Source organism: Macrobrachium rosenbergii, chromosome 55 (assembly GCF_040412425.1).
Source record: "Macrobrachium rosenbergii isolate ZJJX-2024 chromosome 55, ASM4041242v1, whole genome shotgun sequence".
Lineage (NCBI taxonomy): Eukaryota > Metazoa > Arthropoda > Malacostraca > Decapoda > Palaemonidae > Macrobrachium > Macrobrachium rosenbergii.
In genome coordinates this window covers 78,087,112-78,099,619 of record NC_089795.1, presented here as the reverse complement: position 1 = coordinate 78,099,619, position 12,508 = coordinate 78,087,112, and the positions used below count along the sequence as shown (strand labels likewise).

The 12,508-nt window shown below is 38.1% G+C and overlaps 1 protein-coding gene across 3 annotated transcripts in view; it reads left to right on the top strand.

Annotated features, from left to right (window-relative positions):
* The window catches only part of l(2)37Cd (general transcription factor IIIC subunit l(2)37Cd), a 72,694-nt gene that overhangs the window by 51,009 nt on the left and 9,177 nt on the right, over positions 1-12,508 (top strand). For 2 of the 3 annotated variants that reach the window (XM_067099031.1, XM_067099030.1), the window contains 3 exons: positions 3,444-3,582; positions 6,983-7,136; positions 11,767-11,874. In XM_067099031.1, the coding sequence (XP_066955132.1) occupies positions 3,454-3,582; positions 6,983-7,136; positions 11,767-11,874 (391 nt within the window). In that variant the 5' untranslated portion in view covers positions 3,444-3,453. Of the gene's footprint in view, positions 1-3,443; positions 3,583-4,186; positions 4,234-6,982; positions 7,137-11,766; positions 11,875-12,508 lie in introns of those variants that run through there. The other variant, XM_067099032.1, reaches the window with a different exon arrangement.

Genomic DNA, 12,508 nt, shown 5'->3' with positions numbered 1-12,508 from the left:
TTAGGGGGACGTTCCCTGACCTGGCCTGGGGGCCTTCTCCCAACCTGGAAACCACCCCCCCAAGTAACACTAAACACTGGAAACATGGACCAAGCAGTTTTAGATCCCCCTTTTGGTACTTGGTACATAGTTGCGCGGCCTATATTCACACCAGTTGTCGACCGGGACAGGTTCCACATACATAAACAGACATAACCTTTCCTATAATGTCAGGTCTTGACCTAACTAGATCTTACCTACCCCACCTAACGTAGGGCGACGTGCCTTGACATGGCCAGGGGGCTTAGCCCCCCCATCCCCCCCAAAAATGCGGTAACATGTCCCGGTCGGCGACTGGCGGGAATCAGGCTGGGCAACTGAAGTAAAGTTCTACCCACTCACGTTGCTATTTAAATAGTCCATAGGATATTATGCCACTTTAGCCTATAAGCATACTTCTGTGTTAATGGCTCTATTTATTATAGATAGCCTAGGGCTATTGGGTGGGATGGTTTCACAGTGGGGTTCTTCCCCCTCATTGGTGTTGGAATTGGTTAGGCCTAAGTTAACCATGCCTTTATGGTGGAAATAAACACAATACCATATTCTGTAAATGTTAATAGCTCCCCATAATCGAGTTCAGCTTGGAAATTTAGGTTTTTTGTGTGATACAGACATTCATTTTTGGGTAGCATAGGCTAATAGGCTACATCGTCATGTTGGTGGTTATTAGGGATGGAGGAGTCAGGATATGATGGGGTAGAGTTGCAAGCTATAGAAATAGGCTCAAATTCTTTACTGTTTTCAACAAACAAAAATATCTATTGAGTAAAAGTTGTTCAGCACATTCTAAATCCTCCAAGAAGCCATGCAAACAGTCGATTTCCATAGAATCGTTGGCCTCTGATTTTACAGTAAAATTTTACTTTAAACCATATGATTTTCATATTTTTTTTATTTATTTATTTTTTTTTTTAGCATAGTGTGTGCTTTGAACATTTCTGATGTTCATTTTGTTATCAAATGACCTAACCCACATTTAATCTAACCTAAGCTAGGATACCAGGTCATTACCCTAGTGTATGATATTAGTTTTAAAACATTATAGAAACTCACCTTAATCTGAAAAGAAGTGTCAGTGGGATTAAAGTCCATGTGTTTCAGTTGTTTTGTTTTCCCCCACCCACTTTTCCACTCTGGTCCTCAGAATTGTAGGATAAGAGTGGGATCTAACATCTCTAAAAGTATTCATATTTTAATGAAACAAATGGTAGAAATGTTGAAAGCACACATTCAAATGTAACGAAATTATATTTTGAAGTCCACAATGCAGTAATGGTTTAAAGTAAAATTATTCCATTTCCTTAATCCCGATTTGATGTGAACCCTGTCATTCAGAACCTTGCTCCTATAGTTTTTCGGATGGCTGTTGTGTGTCACTGTTCTCACCTCCTTAGTACTTAAGGTTGCTATATTGTGGCACCTCAGTCCGGTCGCAGGAAATGTAAATCCGCCCAGTCATATGCCCAGTTGAGCCAAGTCATGCCCTAGGAAGATGGATTAGATAAATCCAACCAATCAGAATGTATCTGAGTGATATGACTGATACAACCATATATCCCTGGCCAAGTCTGGGCATGGTGCCTTAAGTCAGTTTAGGAAGATAAGGTCTGGTTAGGTCAAGCCGGAATGTCCTAGGAAGGTTAGGCTAAGGTTGCTTTGGTTATGTCATAACCAGTGCTTAACTACATGTCTGAACGGAAACTGTATTCTTCCCCTGTAGTCAAGATTTCAGAATGACAGGACAACACACCCAAAATTATGATTTCTTTAAGCCCATCTGAATGATTTTGTCATCTTGTACTTTTTTACCATTTTTTGGGTTGACACATGGTAGACCACTGGTATTACCTAACCAAAACAACCTAGGCCAAGAATTAAAAGCATCAGGTCAAGGCCATAAATTGTAACACTAACATTACTAGTATCATTCCAATCTTTATCAACATCCATAGGTTTTGCACATTTTGAACATTATTTTTTCATTAACTGAACTTGCTCCTGTCAGTGCAAAAGGCCTTACATAGGGCCCTGGGATTGGTTAGGTTAACAAAAGTTTATGTTAAGAATCATCTCAAGAAATATGTCTTTGATCTGCTTTGAAGCAGGCCATGACTTACAGAAATAGGCTTAGCCTGCATAACTTTTTTAACTTTTACTCATTTTCATAGGTAATGTTGAAACTAGTTAACCTGTACCATATCCCCCTGTGTCTAACAATAATGGGAGTTCCAGTGGGAATTTGGGTTTTTTGGGTTTTGGGGGGGAACTAATAGGAATAAAATGCAGGGAAGCATGCTTACCTAATCTGGGTAGTCTGGAACCTTCCCCATCTACCTAGTTCTTACCAGAGTGCTAGAATGCGATAATAAAATCCAGGTATCATTCTAATGTAAACTAGAGGGCCAGTTCCTTATCTGACCTTGGGAGAGGCATGCTTTACCCCTTCCTTTGAACCTTCACTCAGCCTAACCTGACATGCTTTAGAGGACTATAAGATATTTGGTAATGGTATATACAAGGATGTATATTATTTCAACAAATTTTAAATATTTAACCTTACCTCTTATCAGTATTTGCCACAGCTCAGTAATTTAAATTGATAGATGTTAGGGTGGGTAAATGGAGTTAAGTAAGGATTTCCAACAAATTAACATCAAAATCATTTAGAACACCAAAAACTATAGGACAAATCACATTTTAATGCTGAGTTCAATCTCACTTAGATTGTTAAGCCTTACAGTGTGACTGTTAAACCTCTCAATATCCTGTAACTTGAAGAACCTTGAACTTCTCTCATTATAACATAAAGAAAGCATACAAAATTTGGCTTACCTGATTCATTAGTATCATCATCTGAATGATCACTACATTTTTACCATTTCATAACAATGAAGTAATACCCCAGGTCAAAAAAAAAAAAAAACTTATCAGTCTGCTCAGTTTTATGGCTTATAATAATGACAAATTGTAACCTGAAAAAAATCAAATTGACATGTTAAACCTTAAAATGCCAGGAAGTTACACTTTGCATTATGAAGATAAACTTAGTAAGTCAGTTCAGGAAACTTATGTTGTCAAGAAATGAAAATTGCTTACACATCTTAGGTGCAAATTTTCGGTGGTGTAATTTGAATGAAAAATAGGTGTGCTGTTCTCAGCAGTTACTGGTACTTGGGCATATTACAGGCCGGTACACCTCACTATAGTTGCCATATGCACCTGTTAGTTATGGAAATATCCTTTATTTTAGTCATCTGCCCCAGTTTTAACAGTACTATAGTTGGGAATTTAATATGATTTGTGTAGTTTGAAAAATTTGTTTGAAATATGAAAGAATTTCCTGAATTATTTTATAGTTGTTGCAGAGTACTATAAATACTCTATTGTCCATTATATTTCAGGTTTTGAAAGATGGCCAGCGAATCATCAACTAGTGGCTCTGGAAAACTGCGTCAGTTTGTGTGTGTAGAGTATCCTGGGCTTGTCAATAATGTTGACAACATGATAGAAACACTGGGTGGAATAGAAAAAATTTCAGAGGTGATTATTTTTGTTATGAAAGCCACATAGTTGTTAGGACTGACATAAACTTTATTTTGAATTAAGAATTCTTTGTTTATGTGTGTGCTGTATTTCTCATGTCTAGGAAATGAAGTGAACTGCTGCATGCTATATATTAGATGTTAGTTTTAATATCTTGAGTGAGTACAATACAGCATCCCCCATTCCTGCATTGTAAGTTTTGAAGCAAGTACTGAGCCCCCATTCCCTTGTTTTTGCTTGGTCTGGTTGTAAGCAAATTTGCATGAGTTGCTCTTTGTCAACATTGTTTCACTTTGCCTTTCTTATTTTTTTATATTCATTTCATGTCATTTATCATCTTCAAAGGATTCCAATATCTGGTTTTAATTTGTTCTAATGTGATTATTGACTGAGTATAATGTCATATATTTGGTTGTGTTTACTGTATTTGTATAGCTCTTTTTAAAAGCAAGTTAGATAGCGTCAGGACCAGTTACCATTGTAATTTTTGCTCAGAGTTTTCTAGATTTATGCTAGTTATAACATTTTCTTGTGCATTACACTATAATGTTTCAATCCATATTTGTTCCTATAAGAATACAAGCCATTGTTTTTTACACAGGAGTTCTTGGCACAAGCTGGAAACAGTCTTTGAAGATTGATAACTAGGTGGGTAATTTGTGGTAGGTGGGTGAGTGGGAGTTACAACCACTCATCTAAAGTAACTCAGGACATTTGTTTTGGCCACTGTAGTGTGTAGACATCTTTTCTTTACTCTGTTCTGACTGCCAGTTCAAGCTTTTTGCCAAGTATTCTGTTGTTGAGGAGTGTGTTTGCGACTTATTGCAATATGTATTCAGAACGGATATTGTTCACAAGGCTAAGAATTAGATCAAACAGTGGAGATGTGTAGAATGCGACATAGTGTGTGGTCCCTGTATTTCCTTCCATGCTGTTGATATTCATCATATTTGTTTGTTTTGCAGAGGTAGGATCTGCAGTCCAGATTCAGTTTCTCCTGGAGTCCTCCAAACGCTTCTATCCTAAGAGAGTCCTTCTACACCCTTTTGACCTAGCTGGGCAAATAGATAGAGGTTGGATCTCATGCCCAAGTAGCAAACAAATACCTGGGTATGCTTGTAAGCACAGCATATTCAGAGAGGTATTTACTCTGATTCCTCTCATGGCAGTAACAAACAGATAGCTTTGGCATGTTGTCCTCAACCGCCTGTTGTCTCTCAGAAACTTTTTCAAACTCTTTTTCACATGAGCAGACCCATGCTCTTACTTTGGTGATGCTAAGGCACCACTGTCAGCTCCAAACAACCACTAATCTCCGATGGTGCCAAGATCACAGAAGCATGGTGACGGAATGACAGAAACCTCAGAGGAGGAGTTCACTGAACTGTATCCCTCATGAAATGCATTGGTTGACTCATGCATTGAAGGAGTGCTGGGACACTTGAGGGTTGTTAAAGTCAGTTTTGTGTTCATAGGATACATACCATCTACATATCAATGTTTTGGGAATGTGGAAAGCATTGCTGTCCTTGGAGGTTTCTGGGATTTACTATCGCTTCATGTTATTAGCATTGGCAGACACATGATTGGACAGATGGCCACATCATCGAGCTGTCAGCCAAGGTGGAACAGGCTGTCAGGCTATTGCAGTGGCTAGGGTCAGCTTGTTGGAATGGGGTAGTCCTTACTCCTGTTTTTGGAAAAATTGTCTCAAGCTTGGCATTTTCCCTTGTGCTTGACCTCTGCTTTCAGGTTGAACAGAAGTTTTAAAGTATTCTTTCCTTCTGTCCCAGTCCCCAGGACAGCAAAGGAAGGTATATTCCTTTATCCTAGGGATGGTCTGGAATTCTACGCTTTCTGCTGTTTGATCTGTTCTTTTTCAAGTGTTCAGCAGAGTTGATCACCCAAGTTTTCAAGGTGACCTTGGCTGCTACTCATGGCCAATGGTTTAGTGGTGTCTGGTGCTTCTTTGCACAGCCATAAACCAAGTGTCAGACTGATGAAGAAGACTTAGACTTTCCCTATCCATGTGTGACAGGTCATATAGAACTTTTTTTTTTTTCCTTCCTTGAGAGCATTGTTCATCTTCGGGCCTGCCATGGTTGCTCAACAGGTGTAGGCACCCAACTCTGTTTGGACAGACAAGCATCCTGCACAATTATTTTTTTATTTGATTTAATTCTGGAGTATGTATGCGGATTGACTGGACTGTCTTTCTTCCCTTATTCCTTTCTGGAACAGCATCTAGTCCAAGGTATCAGCTGGGTTTAGATAGATACAGGTACCTTCACTTTGAGCACCCACTTTTACCATGGTGTCTTAGTAATGGCTCCACACTCCCTGGATAGAGGTACTTTCATGATCAGTTACGTAGTATTAGCCAGAATTAGCTGCCTTCTGACTTGAATTTCATTATGGTGGTTTCCATGGGTCTCTAATGTTTTTTTTCCCTTAAGTGATCTCTCAAGCAAAGAATTTCTCGGGTCCAGAGGCCTACCTCTCTGTTATCATCCGATATGCCAGATAATTTAGTAAGTTACAGGACTCATCACATCCCCTGCTTGTGTTTGACTGGGAGCACAACATTTCTAAGTTGGGTTTGACTCCAGCCAGTTGTCAGAGATGATCTCCTACTTAAGGAGTAAATCTCTATAAATAGCAATAGTTTGTATTTATATAGGAACAAATAAAAAATTTCTTAAGCATTTTGTATTTTTCTTAGGTATACAAACCAGAGTTGTTTAATTTCTTTTCAGCGAAGGAAAAGTGACAGCTGTACCATGTTACCAAGAACAACGACCATCCCGGCTTGTGCTTAATGGCTTTCCTATACAATGGACCCCCACCTATTTGCGTTTCCAGATTCACGGCTTCACATATCCGCGGATTTCTCCGCGGAACATATGTACATGTTATTCGCGAAAAATTCGCCCATTCTCGCTATTTTTCATATCATTTTCATGACTAAATGCACTTTTTGTGACAAAACTATTATAATATTCAGGTATAAGCATTTTTGGAGGTTTTTTGGTGTTTTGAACTATCAAAAAAGGCAGTTATAAGCATTTTTAGAGGGATTTTAAGTGTCCACGGACTTTAGCCATTTGTGGAAGGTAGTGGTATGCATCCCCCGCGAATAACGGGTGGTTGACTGTATAGATGGACTTCGGTGTGGATAGCTAGGAAAAACCCAAATATAAAAATTTGTTATTATAAGTCATAAGAAAGCATACTGCAGTACATTTATATCTAAGGAAACCAGGCTTTGTAGTTGAAAATTAAAAGAAAATAAAAGTATTAATTTCAACATTACTGTACTTGTAAGTAAGAGTAGACTTAGCTTTATAAATAATTGGAATTAGTTTTATAAATGACTAATTTTTCTTACAATTTTCAGGTGTATTGTGAGGATAATCGAAGAATGGAGCTCCGGTTTAGACCTAATGATGTATATTGCAAACCTACATGTGGTGAAAGGCACAACTCCACTGCTCTACTGATCCGTGTTGTCCGGAGGAAGAAAAAGAGAAAATTGAAATTAGAGGGAGGAGGTGAGTAAAAGATCATTTTGTTTAAAGGCTGTGCCTGATGGAGGATATCTCAAGAGGTGTGCATTGATCTTCAGATTATTTGACTTAAAGAAAGAAATATTCCAGTATTGGATTGGAACACATTAGGAAAATACAGTATTTTATATACATTTTGAAATTAAGCTGACCTCTGTTTTGATAGTTGAATTCCCCTGAGGATGACAGTTTGTGAAACAGCATAAAAAATCTGTTCTCTCCGGACAAACCACTGGTTTGAACTTTTATTGTTTTCAGTTTTCCCCTGTTGTCATCAAGTGATGACATGGTAGAAAGAGCTGTGTAAACAACATTTTTGTTGTCAAGCTGGATTGTTTTTTGGCTTTTGGTTTGGATTACTTGGGTTTTGTTGATTAGTTGATTGTTTTAGATGTCTTTCAAGGCAGGTAGTGGTAAGTCTTACAGATTTTGTGTAAGAGGGTGTAGTACCAGGCTGTATTCTCTAGTGCATGACTGGCATGACACCTGTTGAAAGTGCAGAGATAAAGATTGTTCTTGAACAAATCATTGTGAACAGTGTCAAGACTGGCCAGATGAAGTTATGTCGGTCTTTAGGGAATGAGGATAGTTTGGAATTAAGAGTTGACAGGTGTGTATTAACTGTCAGACAGCTGCTCTTCCCACATCTCACTTGACAGGTAGTAATTCCTCTCTGTCTAAAAGCCATTCTTCTCTAGAAGCTCCCCAGATTATTCAGGATATGAGATTTGGTAAATTAGAATCGGACAAAGCTAATCTCAGCTGTACCTTTTAGGAAGTTTATGGATTTTACTACACCTCTTGCTTTGGTACCTTCCCTCCATGTTTGACCTTTTTCAAATGTTCCCTTGGGGAGAAGAAAACCAATGCCCTCCTCCCTGTAAGCCGCATCTAGCTGTGTGCTCAGTGCTGCTTCCCTACTGCTGGAGTTATGGCAAGTGTATGGGAGGAGTGGTAGCAGTCTGCTGGTTGTCCCCTACTCTGGTCAGCCTGGTGCTTCACTGCCTAAAGATACTCATGATAAAGGAAGAATCTTTCGTCTAGTATGCATGATTCAGGTAATGTAATAGGAGTTGAATGATCTCAGTTGAGTTCTCCTAATTCTATTTCTCTAAGGCACTATCCTAAGCCTTTACGCCAAGTTACCCATATTCAGGATTCCTTTCTGGATTGTTGGTGGGATGCAAACCTTGTCCCTTGGGTATGTCACCCTAGGATAGTTCATGTAGAAAAAGCACAAAATGAAGAAGAGTGGAGAGAACTAATTTTACATCTAACCCCATAAAGGAAATCCGACATAAAAATATTTATGATGATAACGGTTAGTAAAGTATACTGTACCTTAGTTTAACCAGACCACTGAGCTGATTAACAGCCCTCCTAGGGCTGGCCCGAAGGATTAGATGTATTTTATGTGGCTAAGAACCAGTTGGTTGCCTAGCAAGGGGACCTACAGCTCATTGTGGAATCTGAACCACATTATGATGAGAAATGAATTTCTGTCACCAGAAATAAATTCCTCTAATTCTTCATTGGCCGGTCGAAGAATCGAACACTGGGCCAGCAGCGCACTACCTGAGAACTATACCCACCCTGCCAATGAGGAACTCTGATGTTGATGACGGTGTCAGAAGAGATGCTTAGGGTGGCAAAATGTGAATGCAGGAAGGAAATCTCAATGCCCAACATGTATGAGAAGAGCTAATGTTGAAGAGGAGGAAGAGAAGGATCTTGTGGTGGAATTGCAGACCTTGGAGGAGGTAGAGCATTGAAGCTGGTATTGAGAGAGAGCAGTGAAAATGAATGATAATTGGAAAGAAATTGCTGGACTGCTTGCATAAATATGACATTATTATCAAAGTAAGAAACTGATTTTTAAGGCATGTTACTCTACACATTAGAGACATAAGCATATGCTTAGAAAATAGACTACACAGTGATGATATTTACAGCTGACTTTGTTAGAGGTCGGAAGTGGACTAAGGTCTCAAAAGTTGAGAGGGTTTGAATATGTTGTGAGGGCCATTTAGCATGAAAAGTAGTAGATATGGAGTAGCAAGGAGAGGGCAAAAAGAATCAAGGACAAGGATTGAAGTGAAGATCTAGAATGTAAAGGAATTAATGCAGAAAGAGCACAAAACAGATGACAATGAAGATAGTTTTTCATGTCTAAACCTGTAAATGGAGATTCTTATGTAAATATGATGGTGACTCTACCTCCAGCTATTCATGGATGATGTTTAAAATAATTAAAACTTCTGTAAATAGTATTACAGCATATCATTCTTTTGCAGCTGTTAATCAGCCTCCAGTGCAGTGTCTTTACAAAATCTTTTCTTCAACTTTTCTTTTTTTATTTTGTATCAGTACTACGGCTAATTTTGCTGTTCGATAGGTGATGACTGTTAAGCCTATAATTCTGCTTTAACCTTTCAGTTTTCCTCTAGTGCATTGGCTTTATTGCCAGAAACAGCCATGAACATACTTGTCGACTACACTGTGCATTGGTCTTATGTAGATTATCTCATCAGCATGCAGGTAAAGTCATTCAGCCACAGCAGCATACATGGATAACATGCCTATCTTGGTTGATCAGATTGATGAGCAGTCTAGGAAACTGATATGAGGCGCAATGGAATAACTGACATTCGCCTACTTCTCTAAAACGGAGAAAACGTGTTTAAAGTTTTCACGCCATAGAAAGTTTATTATTAGGTCAGAAAACTTTTTATATGAAAAGTTAGCAAATTCTACTGTACTTTAATGGTATGATAGTGGAAAAATTAGACTTTATAATCTTGCAACTATAAAGCATCAGTAACATGCAGAGCTAAACAGGTTTTTTCAACTTATTGTCAGTTTTTATTTAGTAATAGTACTTGGAATTAGTATCCAGCGATTTTCAGACTGTTCAGCTATAGAAGTGCTTGAGTAACACCACCAGTAGGAAAACGCATGTAATTATTATTCTTTTTGTGTGTTTATGTCCAAAATCGGAATGGAAAACCTCTATTGCATTCTTATAATGTTTTAGAAGTAGAAATAATGCAAATTACTGTGCATTATGATTTTCCTACTAAATGCTGATATGAGTAATAAGAAACGAAAAAATATCAAATAAAACATTTTGCACAACTACAACTCAGTAAACAGCATAATCATAATGAAAATACCAATTTTGATTGTCTGTGTGTCTGCTACTTGGTACTTGATCCAGTAGAAGCATGATACTAAGTGTCAAAACGACAAAAATCAGTATCAGGTAAGTGGAATGTTTTTTCTTCTAGTAACAGTCAATCTTGTTAGTATTGTGTTTTGGTGGTAGTATACCAGTAAGACTAAGTCCATTTATTTTCTTCCACAAAATGGCAACAGGTGCATTGCCACTTGTATGCTGCAGAATTAGTATCAGTCACTCTTTGTTAGCATTGTGTGTTTGTAGTAGCCTACTAGTAGTCAGTCAAGACTAAGTCTAAGTTGTATTTTCTTTCCACACAAGGTAACAGGTAAGTACAGGTACAGATATACAGTAATAATAATGTCCAGTTTTGCTTGGGCACAATAATAAAAATGCACTTAATAAAGAAATCCTCATCAAGAGGTAAGCTGCAGCCGACATGCTCGCCATTGGCTCACGCAGTGAGTCACGTATTGAGTGGTGGATGTTGGTTCAAACGCCCCCGCAGAAAAGAAGAAATTACACCCCATAAAAAGTACCCAGTTAGGAGGCCAACAGACCATTTTCGGGTGATAAGCATTCAACAAGGGATGCACTTCTTGCACGGAAAAACGTACCATGTGTGGCTTGTTGGTTTTTCCAGTGCACGCCTAATGATAAGAAACCATAGCTCGATCTGTATATTGACCTTATGGTCAATATGTATGTTGAATGATTTTTTGTATCAATGACCACTTGTACATACTGCTCATAGATACAGTATACTGTATATTTATATACTGCTCATAGATACAGTATGTATTTATATACATTGTGTTGCCATGGAATACAGATATTGGAAATAAAAACTTGTCCTCATCAGGTAAGAACATTTGCTCTATATATCATCCCTTCTCTACCCAGTTTCTGGAAAGAGAACAAGGGAGACACTTGTTTGGGGTGATAAATACTTCAGTTACCTGAAGATTCTTGATATTATTATTTCTACCACGGTGCTGAATAACCTCCCAAGCCTAAGCGCCTGACCACATGACCCAGTTAACATACATTCATTGAGTCATTTGCCCTGTTAAATTGAGCATCAGTACCAGTCATGTTTTTTCAGCAAAGCAGGATGGCATTCATAACTACATCAGGTTAATAGAATGTGTCTTTTTATTCCCCCTTGAATTCAGAACAAGTGGATGGTCTGTAACTGGATCACCATTTCTGTTCCATGGGTTCAACATATCACTTTCTAACTTTCCAATGGCAATTCTAAATATGATCTGTTCTCACAAACCAGTCATAATGCATCAGTGAGAAAACTACTTAGTTTGTATCCATGAAACAAAAATTGCATAAAGTTTTATGGTTTCATAAGTTTTATTTACAATAAGCTTTCAGGTTTTTCAGGTGTAGTAATATTATATTTAAAACTTAATGTTTTTCTTTCAGAGAATCCTCTAGAAGGGAATTATAATGAAACTCCATCACAGGCTACTGATTCATCAACACTCAGATCAGAATTAGTAGGGATCATCCACACCACTTATAAATTTAATAGTAAGTTCACTTCTGGAACTCTTGCTTTACTTCATGATCTGTTCTTCAGCAAATGTGCAGTAGCCCTCTTTATCTGACCTAGTTTTTGTGAGCCCATGTAGGTCATAAAAACAAGAGGTATGAAGTTGGGTCACAGAGTGATGATAGAACTTATGCATCATCTCAGTGGTTAATTCACATAGAGATGCAGGTATGCATAGTAGAAAGTAAACGTAGCTTTGCAAAAGGTAGAGAAATTTCAGTTTCCCAGATCAATTCCTCAGATTGAACAGTCCGCAAATGTTTTTTTAGCAGGGATTCCTCAATCATTTAAGCATATTTAGAGAGACTAGTGGCAGGAGGCAGATGTTCCACAGAGGGTTTGGCTGACAGTAAGCAGGTGAATAAAGCACAAGATTGTTAAGAATAGCGGAAAAAACTCATGAATGAAGGATCTTGTCATCCCTTTTGAATCTCTTTTCTGAACTCGCTGGTTTGCATATGCTTTACATAGTATCTGGAGAGTTATCCTATCAATGAAAATATTAGGCTTTTAGTCTTGTTCTTGTTTATAAAAGACTTCTTGTGATGATCATCTGTCTATCATAGATTTTTTAAAACCTTATGATTGTGGGGTGTGCTTACCCCTTTCTGC